This window comes from Vulpes lagopus, chromosome X (assembly GCF_018345385.1).
Source record: "Vulpes lagopus strain Blue_001 chromosome X, ASM1834538v1, whole genome shotgun sequence".
In the NCBI taxonomy this organism is placed as follows: Eukaryota; Metazoa; Chordata; class Mammalia; order Carnivora; family Canidae; genus Vulpes; species Vulpes lagopus.
This window is the reverse complement of record NC_054848.1, coordinates 32,233,683-32,258,184: the sequence shown is the minus strand read 5'-3', so window position 1 is coordinate 32,258,184 and position 24,502 is coordinate 32,233,683. Positions and strand designations below refer to the sequence as shown.

Here is a 24,502-nt window from a genome sequence, read left to right as displayed (position 1 = left end):
GCAATCAAATCCCAACATGTAAGTGTATGATTGTATACTTTAAAATTATACAATGTTACATCTCTAAATTATATCTCAAAACATTGTAATAAAGCAAATCAACAATGATCAAGCTTCATTCCAGGAATAAAAAAAAATAACTCCACACAGGAAAATTTATTAAAGTAATTCAGAACATTAGTAGATTAAAGGAGAAAATACATATGATAATAGTATTTGGAGTTTATTTTTTTAAAGATTTTATTTATTTATTCATGAGAGACATAGACAGCGAGGCAGAGACATAGACAGAGGGAGAAGCCGGCTCCTCGCAGGGAGCCCTATTTGGGACTTGATCCCCAGACGCGGGATCACGACCTGAGCCGAAGGCAGAAGCTCAACCACTGAGCCACCCAGGTGCCCCAGAGTTTAGTATTTTTAAAAAATTATTTGATTATTGTTTATACCCTCTACACAACCTCTTGTTTTCTCCTTCTGGAATTTCTACTGAGTGGTTATTATTGTACAATGTCCTTCTATGATTATGAATTATTAATGTCATGAATTATTTCTTTCTTGGGGATTCAGTCTACTTCATATTATTAAATATTTTGATGTTCAGCATCTTTGTTTTCAATGCTTATACTGAGTAGGGTTTTCTTTATACTAAATCATTAGAAAGTATGCATAAAAACTAATAACCAGAGGTTTTGTCATGGCAGCATGCATTCCTGGCACTGATGTCTATTTGAAATCATACCTGTGTCTCTAGAGAAGCGTAAAACACAGTCCCATAGTCACTGACAACAAGGGTGAACCTGCCAAGCAGGTAATCCACTATGCCAGTTTCCAGGGCCCCCAAGTTGTTACAGAGAAATAATAAACATTAACATCTGCATGACTTAATGAGCTAAATAAAAAAATATTCAGATAAAGTTGAATACTCCATTTATTTTAATCCCTGCCCGATCCCATTTTTCACTTCTTTCTCAGAAGCTATTATGAATGCTAGACCATGTTTCTTCTACACTTTTGTCATACACATCCATCTTCAGCAACCAGGGCTCCAAATCACCCATCTCACCCCATCCCACATAACCACACTATGCGGAAGTGGAAGTTTTCTAATGACAATATGCATGTCCTGCACTGGGGACCAAAGGCAAGTAGTCTCATACCTTGGAGAAAGCCAGCCTAAGGTTCAGTTTCTCTTATCACTGTTGCCCGTGGTGAGCTTATCAAAAGACTCTGCCATGATGGCTTCTGGGGTCCCTTTCTTGCTATGTAGAATCAACAAACATATTAGTATCTACATATTGTAACAAACTAAGTTTTCAGATAAAGTTGAATATCTCCTTTACTTGAATCTCCGCCCAACCCCATTTCTGTCACTCTTTCCCCAGATGAACCCTAATCATAATTTTCAGGGAATATTTTTATACTTTTACTATGCACAGGGTCCCACATTTATCAGGGCCTGAGGCCACCCACCCCACACTGTCTATAAGTGTTTAATTTGAGGTAGATGGGGTTTGGTGGGTAGAGACACTCCTGGATACCTATTTTAAAACTTAAAAGGTGAAGGGTTTGCGCGGGAATCAACCAGAGACCTTTTTTTTTAAGTTTTGAACCAAATAACTTTATTGAAACCAAACAACTTTCTATTTATTTATTTATTTATTTATTTATTTATTTATTTATTTATTTATTTATGGCAGAACTGGAAGAAAACAACCCGAACGTTCTACGTTCTGCCAAGGCAATACTGCAACAGGCACGCTCGGCAGGGTGCCCCGGGGAAGTCCCCCTGGGCCCTGCCTGGGGGAGGGGTCAGTCCCAGGTCAGTTCTCTTTGTGGCTGTCGCGCAGGGTGAGCCTGTCGAACAGGTACTCAGCCAGGCCGGCTTCCGGGGCCCCCATGTTGCAGAGGCTGGTGACGTGGCTTCCCAGCTCTTCGATGGCCTTGACTTGCTCGCGGAGGTAGTGGGCGTCCAGGAAGCCGCAGAGCTGGGCGTCGTTCCTGTCGGTGGCCAGCTGGTGCAGGTCGAGCAGGCTCTGGCTGACGCTCTTCTCCAGGTGCAGGGCGCACTCCATGGCCCTCAGGCCGCTCTCCCAGTCGTCGCGGTCGGGCTTCTTGATGTCGCGCAGACGGATGCGGCCCCCGCGCTGGTTCTGCAGCTCCATCAGCATCTCGGCGTGCTGGGTCTCCTCGCGGGCCTGGCGCTGGAAGAAGCGGGCGAAGTTCCTCAGGGCCACGTCGTGGCGGTCGAAGTAGAAGGCCATGGACTGGTAGACGTAGGAGGCGTACAGCTGCAGGCTGATCTGGCTGTTGATGGCGGCCTCGCAGTCGGGGTGGTAGTTCTGGCGGACCTGGGAGATGGGCGCGGTGGCCATGGCTGGCGGCCCGGGTACCAGGACGAGGGCGAACACGTCGCGGAAACGAGAGCCACGGAGTGGGCAACGGCGGGGCCGACTTCGGTGGTGGCCTCGGAGATTGCCCAGCGTGAGTGGTGAGGGAGGCCGGAGGCCGAATCAGTAGCGGTTGATCTGAGGGAAGTGGCGGTTGAGATGGGAGACAGCTCTGGGAGGGGACCGGAAATGTCGTCCAGGGAAGGGGGTGCACTTCCGGCTCAGTGAGGGCCGCGAAGGCTGTGTTCTAGGTGCTGTTGGAGCCTGAGTGAGGCAGAGTGACCCTGTGCTGAGCACCTGGCATTTACTAATAAAGTTTCTAATTTGGGGATAATGTGTCTACCTAAGTACTTTATTTTGTTCTCTGAGCCTATCACAGGCTGATCTTACTCAAATTCAAATTCATACTCTTATTCAATTCAAATTCATATTCTTAAAATTCTGAGTATAAATTCAAGTTTTTTGAAGTTTTCCCGTTTCCTGTGGTTTTTTTTTTTAACTTCAGATATTGTTCCATTTTTTGATCATGACCTTCTTTTTCACTTTTCCACAATTATTTTACAAACCTTTGTCCATTCATATTTAGGAAAAAAAGGCACATTTGATTAGCCTAGGTAATTAGCATGTATGCAATCCACAGTTATGATTGATGTCCATTTCACTAACAGGCTTTTCCTTGGAACAGGAAGGTACAGTATATCAATAAGGGAGTTGTCTCCTCCTTGGGGATACATGGCAGGATACTTGCAGGTAAGATAGGGACCCTCCCTCTTGCCAAAACAAAGATGGCAATTCTGATCATGGAAGAGTAGTGTTTTCTCCTTCTTTCTAGATAGATGTGCGTCAGTTGTTTCCCTTCTGCTATGTTGGTCTGCGTTTGTCTCAAGCTCACTCAATGTCTGCTGTGTAGTTTTGGGAGCTGAAAGGTCAAATACTATAACTGCTTACTTACAATATAAGTAGGGTTTGGGGACGTCTCAGAGCAGGGCAGATAAAACATCTGTTCAGAATAGCTCTTTAATCTCATGGTTGACTTGGGACCGGCTGCAGTAAAACTATTCTTGAGATTTCTCTGCATGTGCTTGGTTTTCCATGCAGATGTTTTGACTTACCCGAATTAACTAATCTGATAACATCTTGCTTTACCTATCTTCCAAGGATTCCTCATCATTTCTGGTCTACTACTGAGAATCCTTGTGTGTGTGTGTGTGTGTGTGTGTAGGTTTTGTGTATGTTTTTAGCCACAACTATAATTCAATTATCATTGTTTATTTCTAAAACTTAAAATAATTTTCTGAATAGGTAATACATTCTCAGGGGTCAAAGCCACACAAGCTCTCTTCTCTGCAGGTGACCAGTGTGGTATTACTTGTTACAATTAGGAGGAAAAAGAAGAGAAAAAGGAAGAAATAATATTCAAAACAGAAGAAACTCTGAAATACATTTTTTAGGAGCACCTTTTTTGTGTATTTTTTTTTATTGGAGTTCGATTTGCCAACATGTAGCATATCACGCAGTGCTCATCCCATCAAGTGCTCATCCTATCAAGTCCCCCCCTCAGTGCCCGTCACCCAGTCACCCCATCCCTTCATCCACCTCCCCTTCCACTACCCCTAGTTCGTTTCCCAGAGTTAGGAGTCTTTATGTTCTGTCTCTCTTCCTGATATTTCCCAACATTTCTTTTCCCTTCCTTTATATTCCCTTTCACTATTATTCATATTCCCCAAATGAATGAGAACATACACTGTTTGTCCTTCTCCGATTGACTTATTTCACTCAGCATAATACCCTCCAGTTCCATCCACGTTGAAGCAAATGGTGGGTATTTGTCGTTTCTAATGGCTGAGTAATATTCCATTGTATACATAGACCACATCTTCTTTATCCATTCATCTTTCAATGGACACCGAGGCTCCTTCCACAGTTTGGCTATTGTGGACATTGCTGCTATAAACATCGGGATGCAGGGTGTCCTGGCATTTCAGTGCATCTGTATCTTTGGAGTGAATCCCCAGCAGTGCAATTGCTGGGTCAGAGGGTAGCTCTATTTTTAACTCTTTGAGGAACCTCCACACAGTTTTCCAGAGTGGCTGCACCAGTTCACATTCCCACCAACAGTGCAAGAGGGTCCCCCTTTATCCACGTCCTCTCCAACATTTGTTGTTTCCTCTCTTGTTAATTTTCCCCATTCTCACTGGTATGAGGTGGTATCTCATTGTGGTTTTGATTTGTATTTCCCTGATGGCAAGGGATGCGGAGCATTTTCTCATGTGCTTGTTGGCCATGTCTATGTCTTCTTTGGTGAAATTTCTGTTCATGTCTTTGGCCCATTTCATGATTGGATTGTTTGTTTCTTTGGTGTTGAGTTTAATAAGTTCTTTATAGATCTTGGATACTAGCCCTTGATCTGATATGTCACTTGCAAATATCTTCTCCCATTCTGTAGGTTGTCTTTTAGTTTTGTTGGCTATTTCTTTTGCTGTGCAGATGCTTTTTATCTTGATGAAGTCCCAATAGTTCATTTTTGCTTGTTTCCCTTGCCTTCATGGATGTATCTTGCAAGAAGTTGCTGTGGCCAAGTTCAAAAAGGGTGTTACCTGTGTTCTCCTCTAGGATTTTGATGGATTCTTGTCTCACATTTAGGTCTTTCATCCATTTTGAGTTTATCTTTGTGTCTTCTGTAAGAGAATGGTTTAGTTTCATTCTTCTGCACATGGCTGTCCAATTTTCCCAGCAGCATTTATTGAAGAGACTGTCGTTTTTCCAGTAGATAGTCTTTCCTGCTTTGTCGAATATCAGTTGACCATAGAGTTGAGGGCCCATTTCTGGGTTCTCTATTCTGTTCCATTGATCTATATTTCTGTTTTTGTGCCAGTACCACACTGTCTTCATGATCACAGCTTTGTAGTACAACTTGAAATCCGGCATGGTGATGCCCCCGGCTCTGGTTTTCTTTTTCAATATTCCCCTGGCTATTCGGGGTCTTTTCTGATTCCACACAAATCTTAAGATGATTTGTTACAACTCTCTGAAGAAAGTCCATGGTGTTTTGATAGGGATTGCATTAAACGTGTAAATTGCCCTGGGTAGCATTGACATTTTCACAGTGTTCATTCTGCCAATCCATGAGCATGGAATATTTTTCCATCTCTTTGTGTCTTCCTCAATCTCTTTCAGAAGTGTTCTGTAGTTTTAGTTTTTAGGGTATAGATTCTTTACCTCTTTGGTTAGTTTTATTCCTAGGTATCTTATGCTTTTGGGTGCAATTGTTAATGGGATTGACTACTTAATTTGTCTTTAGAAGCACCTTCTTCTCAAATACACATGGATTATTTGCCAAGAAAATTCGTATTCTGGGCCATACTAAGTCTCAATACATTTCAAATGATTCAAATCATACAAGATTATAAAAGAAATATCTTAAATAAAGAAATCTACCTTAACAACTAGAAAAAGAAGAATGATATATACACAAACCAGACAGAAGGCAGGAAATGATAACGGAGCAAAAAATTCAGTGGAACATAAAACAAAAATATGTAGACTAAGTAAAAACTAAATGGATTGAAATTAAAAAAAGATAAATGTCTAGAAGACTGATTAGGAAAAAAAGAGAGGAGACATAAATTAGCAATATCAAGAATGAGAGAAGAGATTACAGGTCATAAAAAAGGAACAATACTGCTATGCCTGGCTTAGGCTAATTATGATTCATCTAGATATGTTATTAGTGTCCTAAATTGGGGTTCTTTTAGTAAGGAAGAAGGGGGTGAAGTAGTTTTTAGATCAGTAATCAACAGTTTCTGTCTCATTTCTATTCATTAGTAACTTAGAATCCATTAATTCAGGCAATTACTTTCTTTCTTCTCCCAGAATGTTGATGGGAGGGCAGTCCATAATCAACCTGCACAGGATTCCTAGGATAATAGAAGTGAATAATACAGGAGCTGGTAGAGAGGCAAAAAGAATGGCGTATACTGGAATAAAATAGCTTTTTTATGATAAATTGAAGAGATATTAAAATCCCTAGTAGATAATTACTTATCTCCGTTTTGTCTAGAGTTTGCCCTAAATTTTAATATTTTAAAATAGAAAACAATAGGGGTGCCTGGGTGACTTGGTTGGTTAAGCGTCCGACTCTTAATTTCACCTCTGGTTATAATCTCAGGGTTGTAAGATTGAGCCCCACATCAGGGGCTACCTCTGTCCTTCTGCCCCCACCCCTCAACTGCTCATGTGCTTATGCTCTCTAAAATACATAAATAAATCTTAAAATGGAAAACAAAGTAGAATTTTTTTCTTTCTTTTTTTTTTTTTTTTAATTAACTTTTATTGGTGTTTAATTTACCAACATACAGAAAAACACCCAGTGCTCATCCCGTCAAGTGTCCACCTCAGTGCCCGTCACCCATTCCCCTCCAACACCCGCCCTCCTCCCCTTCCACCACCCCTAGTTCGTTTCCCCGAGTTAGGAGTCTTTATGTTCTGTCTCCCTTCCTGATATTTCCCAACATTTCTTTTCCCTTCCTTTATATTCCCTTTCACTATTATTCATATTCCCCAAATGAATGAGAACATACACTGTTTGTCCTTCTCCGATTGACTTATTTCACTCAGCATAATACCCTCCAGTTCCATCCACGTTGAAGCAAATGGTGGGTATTTGTCGTTTCTAATTGCTGAGTAATATTCCATTGTATACATAAACCACATCTTCTTTATCCATTCATCTTTCGATGGACACCGAGGCTCCTTCCACAGTTAATTTTTTTCTTTCTTTCTTTCTTTTTTTTTTTTTAGATTTGAGAAAGGGTGGGCACAAGGAGAAGGAGAGAGAGACTCTCAAGCAGACTCTACACAGAGCATGAAGCCTCATGTGGGGCTTGATCCCAGGACCCCAAGATCACGACGTGAGCTGAAATCGAATCGGATACCAACGAATAGAGCCACCCAGGCACCCCTGGAATGGAACAGTTTGAATGAAAAGCTAATATAAATTCTAAGTTAATGGGGAATTATTATTTTTACTAATTTATCTCATTTTAGTTATTAGTATGCACCTGAATCTTTATAACAATGTATTTCAAGGTGATAAAAATGAATCTCTGTAGAATTGAAAATTTTCATTAACTTTATAAATAGAAATAATTCTTTATCATCTCTTCTACATCTTCAGACATTACTCTGGAATTATAATGAAACCTCATCAGTTTATTTAGCTTAAAGACAGCTCCTTTGAAAATTATCTTACTATCAAACAAAACAAATTCAGAATTATCTAAAAGTTCAGGTTGCCACTTCTCAGATAATAACAGGAAATCTCAGCCTACCTCTATATTCATTCCTAACTGGCCCTATTATATTGCAAGTTTTATTAGGTTTACTCCTCTTCAAGACATCCTGCTTTGTGCTCCAAGTCTATCAGCTACATGGTACGATGCTTATGAGTAGGAAGTTAGTAATCAAAAGCCACAAGTCCCAATTACAGTCAGAAGTCACATGTATCATTAGTCTTTTTGGCATTCACAATATTAGTCCAGAGATGGAAAGAATATTACCTAATTTGCCTGTCCCAAATGGTATTGTTCTCAAGCCTTTTAAAATGCAAAATTAAAAATCCAGCTAATACCAGCCACCAATTTTTCCATTTCAGTCATATCTGAACTTGAATAAGTATATTGTGATGTGTCTTAATGGCCTAATAGGAATCAGGATAAGAAACCTAGAGGTAATTTGTTTCTTGGTAAAACCCCTGGTAAAATTATCACCAATCAAATCAGGAGGGAACTGTGTTCAATGCAAAGTGAGGGAAGGGGTGAGAGGAAGACACTGAATTAGGAGACCTGGATCCTATTTTGGTCTGTACCAATCAATATCCTGCTATGGAAAAAGGAGTAAATGGACCTCTGTAAGGCTATTATTTGAAAAATGAAGAGTTTGACCGATTTGGTTTTCATAGACCCTATCAATTATAAATATTATTGGAACCTATTCCATGAAATCTTTCTTTAGCCATGGAATGGAAGGAAAAATCAGCCTTTAGTCTATTCATGACAAGCAGTGACTAGTATCACATATTATCTTTGGGAATGGAAAATACCTTAACATTCAAATAATAATGCTGTTTTACATTATGGCATTAGTGCAAGTCTTTAAAGCATACACTTGAAGAAAAGGCAGAGCCCTCTTTTTGCTCCTTGGTTGTTTTATATGCAGTGGGGGAATAAATCATCTGTTTCAGCTTGAGGGTACACCCTAAGACTTAAGGCTAACAATATAGGGCTATCACAAAGTTCCAATTCCCTTTGCCACTGATTTTATTGTACCTTGGAACTGGCTAAGTGAAATCTTATTTCTACAGTTACTGATATTCCAACTAATGAGAACCACTATCAGCCTCATCCTAGGGGAGACTATGCCCTAACACTGGGGGGATAAGGGGAAACAGTGACATCCCCAAATATTAAAGGAATCGGCAGCTACTTATTATAACTGAAACTGATTTACAGTGGTGGCTGCACCCAGATGGGAATCTTTGAGTGGGCATTAGTGGTGATTCGTTCCTGTATTACATTATCAAATATACTGTGAATTGAAAAGTATACTATTTTTTATGTATTAGAAAAGAAAAAAAATGCTTTCAATTAATCCATGACATGTTATTGATTATAAGCTGCACTTCAATATAAAGTGTGAATAAGTGATCACTGAAATATGGTGATATGTTTTCATCCACTTGTCTGAATACATTTATCAAAGTAGCTACTTTTTAAAATATTCATAATTGTTTATACTTCTTGGTAACTTATTTTTGGCCCTAATAGCCTATAGCAGTTTTATGTACAAAGACAGAAAACATTAATAAAGAAAAAATTCACATTTTCTGTTGGATATTGTGTCAGTTTACATTTCAGTCTCATCCTAGAATGGACAGTTTCTGACTTTTTTCCTTTTCTTTTGTGGAAGGAGAGGTTTAGAGTATTCCTTGGGAAATAGGTAAAACCCTGTTCTCTAAATTCATAGCTAACCTCCTTCTAGCATGCTATGGGAGGCATAACCCATTTCATTTTCAAATAAGATTAGTAGATGCATAACCATTTAACAAGCAAAGTTGCTGATCTAGGTTTCTACCCAAATCCCAATTTGAATGTGAAAGTTTCGTTCTCATCAATTCCAGTGACTGATTGCAGCTCACTGTTAGATAATGGGAGCCATTTCTCTCTCTTTTTTTTTTTAAGGTTTTATTTATTTATTCATAAGAGACACAGAGAGAAAGAGACGCAGAGACACAGGCAGAGGGAGAACCAGGCTCCATGCAGGGAGCCTGACGTGGGATTCAATCCCGGGTCTCCAGGATCAGGCCCTGGGCTGAAGGCCGCCCTAAACCACTGAGCCACCCGGGCTGCCCAATGGGAGCCATTTCTAACAAGGACAGTACTACCTATCAAGCAATTACGCATCCTAAAACAGTAGCAAGGTAGCTGATAGGGTCACCAAGATAGGTACTGCACATGCTAGGTTAGCGTGTCACGTTTCACAGTGACAGTTACTGTTTAGATCCGAAGACTTTGAACTACTGGGGAGAGCTCTAAAAAATCCAGTTGTTTGGATTAGGTATATGAAGAGAACACTGACATTTCATTCCGAGTAGACATCTGCTTAAGCAGTAGAATGGCTGATGTACCTCACTCCTGCTCCCTGTGCCCATATGGAGGGCAAGGTGGAATGGAGGAAAAGCATGGTAGAGAACAGGATCAAGGTACAGACCTTTTCTGAAGATTAAAACAAGGGTGTAAGAATTTCCCACCATTTAGGTAGATCCTGTGGAAATTTGACCCATGTTGCAGCTACTTTGTCCCAGAGGGCTGTTTGCCAGGCAAAAGGCCCCAACAACAAGATGTGAGGCATGCACAGGATAGAAGCCAGCTGGGGAAGGGGGTAGAAGAGGCCAACACCGAGTTGTAACTCCTATTCCTAGAACTGTGTTGTGCAGAGATTTCTTTTAGGGACCTCTTGAAGAACATCGTGCACCTCCCATTGAACTTAAAATTAGGTTCACCAAAGAATTAGTGACAGCCAAAAAGGAGAGCAATACTAGTTAAGTTAGAGACATCTGTCCCCTTTCCCCTTCCTTCCCCTCAAAATACTTAAGGAGAGAGATGTGAAGGGGTAAGAGTTAAAGAGCAGATTATGCTCCTCTCTTCATTCCATGATCTTAAGGTCAAGGTCTAGTAGGAGCTGAAGGAGCAAAGGAGAAAAAAAGTGGGCATAAAGGAAATCCAACAGTGAAGTTTTAAATGGAAGAGAATGTATACGAGTTTTTATGCCCAAAAGTGCCGGGAGATCTGCCTATCATCAAGGAACAGGAGTTTAGACTTTCAAACTAGAGTGGTTAAACAGAGCAGGGTCTTTTTAGACACCTCATCATTTTATGTGACCTCAAAATCTGGTGCAATACTTCCATGGAATCCTTGGATTTTCACCACATCTCTTAGAAGAACAGCTTCTGGTAAATTAATTGTAATAAGAAGCACTGATGAGTTCTGAAATTCTATATGTATTTTTAGTGTAGTCATAGGTAAACAGTATATATGGAGGTTAAAAAGGGCATCACTAGCTAGATATTGTTGCCCACAATATGCAGAGTTACATTAAATCTATGGTGCAAATGACTGTACAAATAACCAAAAAAGGGGGGGGGGCATTACTCTCACCAGTACCCAGTCTATGAGGGCAGGTCTGAAAACCAGTAATTGGCAGTGGGACAGGAAACCTGCTGAGGTTACTTCAGGTCATGGTTAACAGACTGCTGGCATGGGTAAGAGAGACCCACACTGGAACGAATCCACTCCTTGGTAATACACAGTGTGAAACCCTCCAAATTAAGTTCTAATCATAACCTGAAAAAAATAACTAAGACTACAAAGGATTTATAATCTATAAAAGGGCTCAAATGCCAGAGAATAAGACACCAGTAATTTTAAAACAGTATCAGCAATTTAATGAATAAAAACTTTAAATGGTCATATAAGTTTTTTCAAAGGGTCCAAGATGGTGACATGGGTAGACCCTGAAACTCACTCCTCCATGGACACACCAAATCTACACCTACACATAAAGCAATTCCTCCTGAAGAAGAACTGAGGACTGCCTGAATAGCTTCTGCACAACAAAGGATGGAGGGACCACATATAAAACAGCAGGAGAGAAAAAAATCCAGAACTCCCACCTCCTACACTGTGAACTATAGTAGGGAGGAATAGTACTGAGGGATCAGAAACAAGATTTGTCTGCCCTCGGGCACAGAAAAGAAGGCACAGTTTATTTATTTATTTTTTTTTTAATTTTTATTTATGATAGTCACAGAGAGAGAGAGAGAGAGGCAGAGACACAGGCAGAGGGAGAAGCAGGCTCCATGTACCGGGAGCCCGATGTGGGATTCAATCCCGGGTCTCCAGAATCGCGCCCTGGGCCAAAGGCAGACACCAAACCGCTGCGCCACCCAGAGATCCCGAAGGCACAGTTTAAACAAGCAACTAGAATATAAAGGAACTAGGCCTAGAACTCTGCCAAACAGGGAAGCTTCCAAAACAGCAGGAAGCTTCCCTGCTGTTTTGGTTGAAGCAGCTGGTGAGTGCAACTGTTTACATTCCCTCTCCACCTATACTGCCCAGATGGGAGCAGGATCTCACCCCCTAGCCAACAGGCTGCGTAGTGAGTCCTGAGCCTCTAGCCCACACCAGCACCAGCCTTCCTGCTAAAGCGGCCCTAGCACCACATGCACTGCTGGACAGTGTCTACCATAGCTCTAGTCATCTCACCAAGGCAACACAGGTACCAAGCATCCCAGGACACCCCAGCCTTGCACCCACTTCAGCTCCAGAAGACTTGCCAGGGTACCCCCTATTAGAGTGCCCTAGGATCTTCCAGACCACACCTGTTACAGCTCCCCCTATACTGCCAGGGTGACCTCTGCCCAGAGAGCCCCAGGACCCCCCAGCCTGTGCTCACTTCAGTTCCAGCTGTCCAGAGCAGGGTGGCCCAGCCAGGAGTGCCCTGGGACTCGCAACACATGACTGTTGAAACTCCAGCCACTCAGCCAAAGCTGCCAGGAGCACACAGTCTACACAGGGGGATGTTGCTACAGAAGGCCATTCAAGTTTGTAGGTAGATATTCTGCCTAATTCAGACACAAACACAAAGTCAAACAAAATGAGGAGACAGAGAAATAAGCTCCAAGTGAAAGAATGAGACAAAACTTCAGAACAAGAGTGAAATGAAACAGATAAGCCATCTACCTGATAAAAAGCTCACAGTAATGGTCATAAAGATGCCCACCAGGCTAGAGAAGAATGTATGAACTCAGTAAGAACTTCAACAAAGAGACAGAAAATATAAAAAAAGTTTAAATCCACTGAAGTATAAAGTAAATGAAAGATACACTAAAACATTCCCTTGGGAATGTGTGATTCAGTCGGTTAAGTGTTTGACTCTTGATTTCAGCTCAGATCATGACCTCCAGATCATGAGATCAAGCCCCGCATCGGGCTCTGTGCTCAGTGCAGAGTCCTCTTGAGGTTCTTTCTCTCCCTTTGCCCCTCCTCTCTCTCTCTTTCAATAAGTAAATGAAATCTTCAAAAAAAAAAAAAAAACCCCACACAACAGTCCAAAAATATTTGAGACACAGTAAAAGTATTTCTAAGAGGAAAGTTTAAGGATATAGGTCTATCTCAAGAAGAAAAATCTCAATATAACCTTACACCTAAAGGAACTAGAAAATAAATAAAGCCCAAAGTTAGTAGAATAAAGGAAATAAAATCAGAGTAGAATTACATGACGTAGATACTGAAAAAAGATCAATGAAACCAAGAGCTAGTTCTTTAAAAAAAATAAACAAAAGTGATAAACCAATAGCCAGATTCTTCATGGGAAAAAAAAGGACAGAAATAAGATCAGAAATGAAAGAGAAGTAACAACTGACACCACAGAAATACAATTGATTATAATAGACTCCTATGAAAAATTATATGCCAACCAACTGAATGCATAAATATCTAAAAATCTATAAACTTATAAAAGTGAATAAGAAAGAGAAAACCTGAACAGACTGATTACTCATGAGGAAATCGAATTTTGTAGTCAAAACACTCCCAACAACAAAAGTTCAAGACCAAATGGCTTCACAAGTGAATTTTACCAAACATTTCAAGAAAAGTTAATCCTTATTCTCCTCAGACTATTCCAAAAATTGAAGAGGAAGTAACACTTCCAAATTCATTCTATGAGGCCAACATTACTCCGATATGAAAACCAGACAAAGACACGAAAAGAAAAGAAAAGAAAAGAAAAGAAAAGAAAAGAAAAGAAAAGAAAAGAAAAGGAAAAGAAAGAAAGAAAGAAAGAAAGAAAGAAAGAAAGAAAGAAAGAAAAAGAAAACTACAGGCCAATATCCCTGATGAACATAGATACAAAAATCCAGGGATATAAGGATGGTTCAATATTTGCAAATCAACTGATATACCACATTAATAGAACAAAGGATATAAAGTATATGACCATCTTGGGGCACCTGGGGCATCCAGGGTCTTGGCATTGAGCCCCACATCGGGTTCCATGGTCCACAAGGAGTCTGCTTTTCCCACTCCCTCTGCCTCTTCCCCTATATGTGCTTTCTTTCTCCCTCAAATAAATTAAATCTTTTAAAAATTGTTTTTTAAATTCAGTTAATTAACAATGTATTATTGGTTTCAGAGGTAGAGGTCAGTGATTCATCAGTCTTATATAACAGTGTTCATTACATCACATGCCCTCCTTAATGTTCATCACCCAGTTACCCCATCCTCCCACCCCCCTCCACTCCAGCAACACTCAGTTTGTTTCCTATGGTTAAGAGTCTCTTATGGTTTATCTCCCTCTTTGATTTCATCTTGTTTTATTTTTTCTTCTCTTCCCCTATGATCCTCTGTTTTGTTTCTTAAATTTCACATATGTGTGAGATCATATAATTGTATTTCTCTGATTTATTTCACTTAGAATAATACCTTCAAGTTCCATCCACATCATTGCAAATGGCAAGATTTCACATTTTGGATGGATTAGTAGAGTTGTGTGTACGTGTGTATCTATATATACAGATACACACAATGAGCATAGAGTTGAGGGTCCATTTCTGGGTTCCCTATTCTGTTCCATTGATTTATATGTCTATTTTTGTGCCAGCACCATATTGTCTGGGTAATTACAGCTTTGTAATAGAGCTTGAAGTCCAGAATTGTGATGTCACCAGTTTTGGTTTTCTTTTTCAACACTCCTTTGGCTACTAGGGGTCTTTTCTGGTTCCATAAAAATTTTAGGATTATTTGTCCCAAGTCTGTGAAATAAGTTGATGGTGTTTTGACAGGGGTTGCATTGAATGTATAGCTTGCTCTAAGTAGCACATTTTAATATTTGTTCTTAAAATCTTTTAAAAAATTATATGATCATCGCAATAGATGTAGAAGGATTTGACAAAATTCAATGCCATTCATGATAAAAAAAAAAACCCACCAACCAACCAACCATGCTCCTTAAAGCAAAAGCAAATTCCCTGGCCTCATGGAGACCTGTGGACTCTGAACTGTGAATTTTAAAAGTAAACGTTTTTATTTTGCAGTAATTTTAGATTGATAGCAAAGTTGCAAAGATAGTACAAAACATTCTCCTATACTCCTCAGCCAGTATCCACTAACATTATCAATTTACATTGGAATAGTATATGTGTTAGAAATAGTGAACCAATACTACTAGTCTGTTACTATTAACAACAGATTTGGATTTCACTAGTTTTCTCATTAATGACCTTTTGATCCACATTGCATTTAATCATCATGTCTATGTAGTCTCCTCTGGTCTGTGACAGTTTCTCAGTCCTTTTTATGATGACAGTTTTGAGGACTCATATTTTGTAGAATGTCCCTCAATTTGGATGTCTATGATAATTTTCTCATGATCCCACAGGGGTTATGGTTTTTTGGGGAAAATATCATAGAAGTGAAGTCTGTTCTCATCAAATAATATACATGACTTATCACTGATGATGCTAACCTTGATCACATGGTCAAGGTAGTATTCACCAGGTTTCTCCATGGTAAAGTTATTTCCCAGGACTTCCTATACTCTATTCTTTGATCATTAAGTCCAAACCACACAAGAATGGCAGAGAATTAAGCTCTGCCTCCTAGAGAGGGGAATATTTGCATATAGAATTTGGAATTCTTGTGTACTATATATTTTTCTCACCTATTTATTTTTTCATTCATTCATATCATTGTAGGCTCCTATGTATTTACTGCATGCTTTGGGTTATAATCTAATACTACGTTATTTATTCTGTGACTTAAATTGTTCCCACTTTGACCACTGAGACCTCATTTAGGTTGGCTCCTGTGTCCCTTTGACATGCTACCATACTTGTTTGTTTTTAGCACTTCCTTACTTTTTAGTACTACAGTATGCTCCAATTCATCTTATATTCTCTCTGCTCCAGCCCAGGCCATTTCCCTAAGGAGTCATGGTTTCTTTTACTGTGGAATAGTATTAGAAACCCAGATATGGGTGCTAAGTAGAACTATGCAATTCTGACAAGTTGCCAACTTGATTCTTATGCAATCTAGTAAAGTTTGAGGAAAACTATTTTGAAAAGTCAAGCACAAATAAACTAGAATACATGAATAAAAGTTCTGAAACTGCTGTTTTAAAGAATTACTTGTATTTTATTCATGTTAGTTCAAAATTCAACGTTCTAACATGCAAAGCACTCTGATGGGCCAAGAGAGAGGAAAAAAAAATAGAAGAGATGAAATAATGATTCCTAAGTAAAGTGACTGTAATTGAACACCTAAAAGCTAGAACAAAATTTATTTACTGAGAACATTCTCTGTGCCAACCACTAAGCTAGGTGCACAGCCTCAAACCTAATGCTGTAGGTAAAATTTTTACTTTTTAGAAGATACAGAAATTAATGCCTAGAAAGGTAAAATGTTTGCACAAAGCAATATAGTCAATAGGTGGCAGAGTTGAGACATCAAATCAAGTCCACGTCATTCTCAAGGCAGAGGATTGTGGCAGCGAATTCTGAGGACTACTGCCTATGTGAGATTCTGTGTGTTATGTATGCTGTCTCTATCAGATATCAAATGCCACAATGGAAGGTCAGCTTATTCACTGTTTAATGTCCTATGTCTGTTATATAGCAGGTACTCTGTAGATAAATCTGATTAAATGTGACCAAATTTCTACATGGAAGAAATGTAGAATGAGAACTGTGAAGAACAATACATTTTCTTCCACTATTATGTTATAATTAGACTTGTGTTCCAATTAGGTAAAAAATTACTCCCAAAACTCCCACCCCATCTTACTGAAAGAATACTTCTAAATTAACACAAGTCAGATTTGGCAGTGATGAAAATAATGTACCAATAAACTTGAGTGATCAATTTTAATAAACAAAAAGATAGTTAATATGTAGTCTAAGTGTAGAAGCAAATTCCAAAAGTCAGTCATTTTCTTCACTGCCAGAATTAATCAATCATGAATCTCAAAAATGAAACTGTGTTGTTAAGTACTTCTTAACACAGAGCAGATCCTTAACATATAACAAACACTATTCTGAAACAGATCAAGGATCAGAATGCTACTTCTATTACACTTATTAAACCAAAACACTTTGGGCCACTTTATTGTGAATGGTATGGTTTTAATGGTATAAACTAACTCAGATGACAAGGACTTTAAAATTAAATCCACATCTATCGGCTAATTTGTGAGCAAGTGTTAAATCACTACCTCCTATGAAATAAATGTAACTCATAATATTCTAATCCAGTCATTTATTCTTCATTCATTCATCAAGTATTTAAATAATTCCTATTATGTGCCAGTACTGTTTTATATGCTAAGGACCACATCTATGATCAAAACAGAAAAGAAATGCAGTTATCATAGAGCGAACAGTTCTTGAGGGAGAGCAACAATAAAATCAACAGATGTCAGATGATGGTAAGTGCTGGAAAGAAAAATAATTCACTGAAGGGGCAAGAGGTTGTAATTTAAGGTATGATACGTCCTCGCTGAGAAAGTAAACTTGACCTGAGAGTGGTGAGGGAGCTCACACATATATATCTGGAAGAGGAAAGCACAAGTGCCAAAGTCATGAGGCAGGACATGCACTGTGTATGTGTAAAGAGCCAAAGGAAAGCCATAGCAAAGTGAATGAGGGGAGGAGTGTCATAGGAAATGTGGTAAAGAAATAACCACAGCCATAGTGAAGGTGTGCAGTGGAGAGGGATGGGGGCTGCCTGTATAGTGCCTTGTGGGTGACTCAGAGCACTCTGATGTTTACTGAGGAAGATGGAACACCATTACAGAGAAGACACTTTAAAGGATCACTCTAGCCTGCTGTTTTGGGAATCAACTAATGAGGAGGGGGCCAAGAAACCATTCAGATAAGAGAGTGATGATGGCTCGGATGGAAAGTGTAACAAGTAGAGAGAGGTGAAAAGTGGTAAGATTCTGAATATATTTTCATGTTAGAACCAAAACTATCAGCAGATGGAATGTGTATATGAAACAGAGAGTAAAGTCAGGGGTAACAACAAGGTTTGGGGGCTTAGCAAAGAGTGGATGGACAGAGTTATCACTTACTGAAATCAGAAGCGCTGTGGTAGAAGCAGATTTTGGGGGAAGGGACATGAATTTTTTATATTGGAAGTAAGAATCGCATTGAATTCCAAGAGGAGGGATCCCTGGGTGGCTCAGCTGTTGAGCACCTGCCTTGGGCCCAAGGCAAGGCTTGATCCTGGAGTTCGGGGATGGAGTCCCACGTCGGGCTCCCTGAATGGAGCCTGCTTCTCCCTCTGCCTGTGTCTCTGCCTCTCTCTCTCTCTCTCTGTGTGTGTGTCTCATGAATAAATAAAATCTTAAAAAAAAAAAAAAGAATTCCAAGAGGAGATACTGAGTAAGCAGTTAGTCACATAGTTCTGCAGTTCACGGTAGCCCTTCAGGATATAAATTTGGGAATCATTAGCATTTCAAACCATGACACTAAGAAACCTCACCAAGGGAGTGAGTACAGACATACCAGTCTCAAGATATGAAGTAGTTGCTGAAGCAGGATGAGAGGTGAAGAGTTGTTTTCTTTTTTTTTAAGGTATGTAGACTACTTATAATGAATCTATAGAGAAGGAAGAAAGGTGATTGCTGAAGCTTGCAGAGAACTGCTTGAGCAATTGTTGAAGGGGTTTCATCTTCTATTTGATTCAAAGACTGTTGAAATGCAGCTTCCTATCTCTGTGGGCAGGAAAGGATACAGAGAAGCACTGAGATGCATAAGGGGCAGAGAGGTAAGCATTAAAATCACTGTTCATCTTGAAAGAAAGAAAAGGAATCAGAGGGGTAAGGTAGTAAGATATACAATTAACACATTAAAAAGCAATACCCTGGGATGCCTGAGTGGCTCAGCCATTGAGCATTTGCCTTTGGCTCAGGGCGTGATCCTGGAGTCCCAGGATTAAGTCCCACATTAGGCTTCCTGCATGGTGCTTCCTTCTCCCACTGCCTATGTCTCTGCCCCTCTCTCTCTCTCTCTCTCTCTCTCTCTCTCTCTGTGTGTGTGTGTCTCTCTCTCATGAATAAATAAATAAAACCCTAAAAAAAAAAGAAAGAAAAGCAATAGCCTACTAAACACATATAGGACAATGGATTTATATCAAGAATACATAAACAGCTCTCAAAACTCATTAATGAAGGAAAACAATCCAGTAAGAAAATGAGCAAAAGACATGAAGGAAGATTTTACAAAAGAGAATAAACTGAAAATAAACACATGGGGCAGCCCCGGTGGCGCAGCGGTTTAGTGCCGCCTGCAGCCTGGGGTGTGATCCTGGAGACCCAGGATCGAGTCCCACATCGGGCTTCCTGCATGGGGCCTGCTTCTCCCTCTGCCTGTGTCTCTGCCTCTCTCTCGCTCTCTCTGAATGAATAAATAAATCTTTAAAAAAAAAAAAAAAGAAAATAAACACACGAAGAAACGTTCAACATCATTAGCCATTAAAGAAATGGAAATTAAAACCACAATGTGATATCACTATATACCCATCAGAATGACTAAAATAAAATTAAAAAAACACTAACAATACCCAGTACTGGTGAGTATGCAGAAGAACTGGATCACTCAAATATTGCTGGTGGAAATGTAAAATGGTCATTTATACAATGACAAATTAGTTTGTCAGTGTCTTTAAGAGCTACACATATACTTACCATACAACCCAACTGTACTTCTGGGGATTTACCCCAGAGAAATAAAAGCCTATGTCCAAAAAAAAAAAAAACCTGCAAACAAAAATTCACAGCAGTGGGACGCCTGGGTGGCTCAGTGGGTGGCTGTCAGCCTTCAGCCCAGGGCATGATCCCGGAGTCCCAGGAATGAGTCCCACATCAGGCTCTCAGCGTGGAGCCTGCTTTTCCCTCTGCCTATATCTCTGCCTCTGTGTCTCTCATGAATAAATGAATAAAATCTTAAAAAAAATTCACAGCAGCTTTATAAGTAATAGCCAATACTGCAAATAACCCAGATATCCTTCAATGAATGAATGGTTCAATAAACTATGGTACATCCATACTATGGAATATTACTCAGTAATAAAAAGGAGTGAACTATTGATACATACAACATCTGGGATGAATCTCAAAAGGATTATGCTGAGTATAAAAAGCAAATATCAAAAGGTTCCATATTATATAATTTCATTTATATAACATTCTTGCAATGACAGAATTACAGTGGTGGGAACAGATTAGTGATTAATAAAGGTTAGGCATGGTGGTGGGGGAGGGGGTATGTGACTATTAAGGGAGGATTTTGTGGTAATGAAGTAATTCTGAATTTTAACTGTAGTAGTGGTTACAAGAATTTACACAAGTGATAAAATGGCACAAAACTATACATACAGACTGTACCAATGTCAGTTTCCTAGTTTTGATATTGTAGGAAACTTCTATGAGACATAACCACTGAAGAAAACTGGGTAAACGCTACAATGGGACCTGTCTATTATCTTTGCAATCTTTGGTGAATCTTTAATTAGCTCAAAATAAAAAGTTTAAAAAAAGAATGCATCTGAAAGTGTAACTTTGACCATGAGATTTCTTAGAACTCACATCAAAATAAATATGTGGTTCATTAATTTAAAAAAGTCAATAGCTTAGGGCATGAGTGTTCATAGCTTTAGCTGTAACAGCCCCAAATGGAAACCCAAATGTCCATTTACATACAATAACACACTACTCAGCAATAAAAACAAAGGAACTATTGATATGTGCAATATGGATGCATCTGAACATAATTAATGTTGAGTGAAAGAAGTCAATGCATGATTTATAGAAAATGCTAGAAAATTTAAGCTACAGTGACAGAAATCAGATAAATCATTGCCTGGGGAGGTGGTGATTGTGGGGAGATATAGAAAGAGGAATTATTATGAGGCAAGAAGGAACTTTTGAGAATGATGAATTTGTTTACTAGGATTGCTATGGTTTCACAGGGGTGTGGATATGTTAAAATCTATCAAATTGTACACTTTAAATATGTCAATTGTAACTCAGCAAGGTTTAAAAAGTCAATAGTGCACACATACACAAATAATAACCGGTTAGAATATATCATGGAAAAGAGTACAGCATTTAAAATAGCAACACAGTAATGCTTAGGAACCCACCTAAGAAATGTGCAAAACTTGTATGATGAAAACTATAAAACATTCCTGAAAGATAGAAATGTTGATTTCAACAAAGAGAAAGATCTCTTCTTGGAGAAGGTGATTTAGTATCTTCAAGATGTTAGTTCTCCTTAAGTTACAGACTGAAAGAAATCCCAATAAAAATATTGACAAATTATTTTTTCTGGAGTTAGACAAATTCATACTAATAACTAGCTCTAATTTATACTAAAATACACTGAAAATTCTCAATAATAAAAAAGTATGATATTGGCATTTGAGAATGATGGACCAATGAATTAGAGTATAAAACCTGGAAATCAGTTAAGTATATATTGTAATGAGCTATATGACAAAGGATAACTAAAATCACTGAAGCAAAGAGGGATTTTATAAGAAATGGTCTTTGGACAACTGAACAGCTATGTAAAAAAATTGTATCCATAACTCACACCATACATTCAAGAATAAACTGTGGATAAGTCAGAGATCTAAAGATATAAAAACTCAAGTATATTATAAGAAACTGGGATTCCTCTAGGACCAGGGTCTAGAGGAAGGTTTTTCACTATGATCAAAAGTTCAGATTCAATAAAATGTGTTTAATTGATGGTTAAAATGAAAATGGGGGAAAAAAAAACTGCAGGGGCACCTGGGTGGCTCATTCAGACAGCATCCAACTCTTGATCACAGGGTCAGAATTTCAAACCCCACAGTGGGCATGGAGCCTACTTAACCCCCCCCCCACACACACACACCCTGAATTAAAAAAACCAACAAAGCAGAGGTGGCCAAGTGGCTTAGTGGGGTAAGCGTCTGACTCCTAATTTTGGCTCAGATCACGATTTCAAGGTTGTAAGATTGAGCCCGGAGTCAGGCTCCTTAATAAGATTCTCTCTCCCTCTCCCTCTGTCCCTTGCCTCGCTTTTGTACTCTCTCTCTTTAACTAAAAACATAAAATGATAATGTCAAAAAGACAGAGAAGCCTGTTTGAAGAAACTTCCATTAGCCAAATTTGGGAAAATTTAAGGGATTATAGCTCACTGAATAAAGTAATCTTTGAGTCTGTGCTAAAAGAGAGACAGACAGATAATGGGAAAGTTCCTGCCCATACTGGAATGCCAACCAAAAAATGTATATATGATGGAGTTAGAAATCACCATTAAGCAATTATAATTTAATTGATTTAGTCAAGAATCATCAATAGCATATGTTAAAACTAGTGGGTAATAGTCTCATGAAGAATAAAAGATTAACATAGTTTCAAAGTATCTTTCCACTAAAGTTCTTACCTTTCCATTAAAGGAGAATGATAAAGCAGGATGAAATGCCATTAGCTTCATGAAAAGGATAAAATATCTAAAATTTGTGTTTTTTGAAGAAAGATAACATCAAAAACTAAGCTTTGTTTTTAAAACATAAACTGGTTTTAATTAAAAGCTGCAAGGTATAGAGCATTATTTATACTACAATCCTACTGCTATTTAAAAATTATCATGCAAAAAAATTCATAAAAATTAAAATTATGTATGCATTAAAAATAGACCAGAATAATACATACCAAAATCAGGAAACTGATAGTGCTAAAAATTTAAAAGATTTTATTCATTTCATGTTACTATAGTTTCAATATCTTTACAATGAATATATATTAATTTCATAAGATGAGAAATATAAATGTGTAAAATAAATAAGGACTAAGCAGAAACAAGGAATAACAGCTGGAAAGAAACTAAAAGGCCCAAAGTGCTTTGTGACTGCATGATGAGCTTATGGATGATTATTTTTGCATTTTAAAATGTGAGATTTAAGTAAGATTTTTTTTTAAAGATTTTATTTATTTATTCATGAGAGACAGAGAGAGAGAGAGGCAGAGACATAGGCAGAGGGAGAAGCAGGCTCCATGCAGGGAGCCCGATGTGGGACTTGATCCCGGGACTCCAGGATCACACCCTGGGCTGAAGGCATGTGCTAAACCACTGAGCCACCCAGGGATCCCCAAGATCTTTAAAAACAAAACAAAACATTAGGGGATCTTGGGTGGTACAGTTGGTTAGGTGTCCAACTCTTGATTTTAGCTCAGGTCAAGATCTCAGAATCATGTGATCTAGCCCTGCATCAGGCTCTGTGCTCTGTCTGCTTGATATTCTCTCCTTTTCCCTCTGCGCATCCCCCTACTCAAGCTCTTTGTGTCTCTAAAATAAATAAATAAATAAATAAATAAATAAATAAATAAATAAATAAATAAATTTAAAAAAATAAAAATCACTTTAAACAAACAATCAAATTTTTAAAATGGGCAGAGAACCTGAAAAGACATTTTGCCAAAGAAGACCTATAGGTGGCCAAGAGACTTGTGAAAAGGTGCTCAACCACTCATCATGAAGGAAATTCAAATCATAACCACAATGAGATAGCACCTCACACCTGTGAGATTGGCTAGTAACAAAAAGACAAGAAATAATGTGTTCACAAGGATGTGGAGAGAAGGTAGCACTGTTGCACTGTTGGGGATGTAAACTGGTACAACCACAATGGAAAACAGTATAGATGTTCTTCAAAAAATTAAAAATAGGGGGCTCCTAGGTGGCTCACTCAGTTAAGCATCTGCCGTTGGCTCAGGTCATAGTCACAAGCCCCACATGGGGTTCCCTGCTCAGCAGGGAATCTGCTTCTCTGTCTCCCTCTTCTTCAGACCTCCCCCCTCGTGCTCTCTCTCAGATAAATAAATAAAATCTTTAAAACAAATTAAAAATAAAAATATCATATGATCCATGAATTTCACTTTAGGGTATTTATCTAAAGAACACAAAGACATTAATTTGAAAAGATAAATGTATGCTGATGTTTATAATGCTGTTTACTTCAGCATTATTTACAACAGTCAAGATACAGAAGCAACCTAAATGTCCAATGGTAGGCAAACAGATAAAGATGTGGTACACAGAGAGATACACACACACACAGGAATACTACTCAGCTATAAAAAGAATGAGATTTTGTCATTTGCGACAACATGGACGAACCTAGAAGACTATTAAGCTAAGTGAAATAATAAATGATGCTGAGAAAGACAAATATTACATGATTTCACTTACATGTGGAATCTAAAAAACCAATAGATCCTAAATACAGATAATAAACTGGAGGTTGCCAGAAGGGAGGTGGGTCAGAGATGGGCAAAATAGATCAAGGGGATTAAGAGGTACAAACCCTCAGTTATAAAATAAATGTTACAATGATGAAAAGTACAGCAAAAAGACTATAGCCAATAATATCATAATAACACTATATGGTGACAGAAGAGGACTACACTCATGGTGGTGACTATTAAGTAATCTATGTAGTTGTCCAATC

At 38.7% G+C, this 24,502-nt stretch overlaps 2 protein-coding genes across 4 annotated transcripts in view; both read right to left on the bottom strand.

The window, feature by feature from the left end:
- The window catches only part of PRRG1 (proline rich and Gla domain 1), a 145,266-nt gene that overhangs the window by 23,854 nt on the left and 96,910 nt on the right, over positions 1-24,502 (bottom strand). The window lies entirely within an intron of this gene.
- LOC121483405 (ferritin heavy chain-like) lies at positions 1,598-3,427 on the bottom strand. Its single transcript, XM_041741896.1, has one exon. The coding sequence runs from the start codon at positions 2,370-2,372 to the stop codon at positions 1,821-1,823; it is 552 nt and encodes a 183-aa protein (XP_041597830.1). The 5' UTR covers positions 2,373-3,427; the 3' UTR covers positions 1,598-1,820.

Bases quoted from the DNA above. Each gene is read 5' to 3' on its own strand.
- LOC121483405 (XM_041741896.1), bottom strand. From the start codon at position 2,372: ATGGCCACCGCGCCCATCTCCCAGGTCCGCCAGAACTACCACCCCGAC.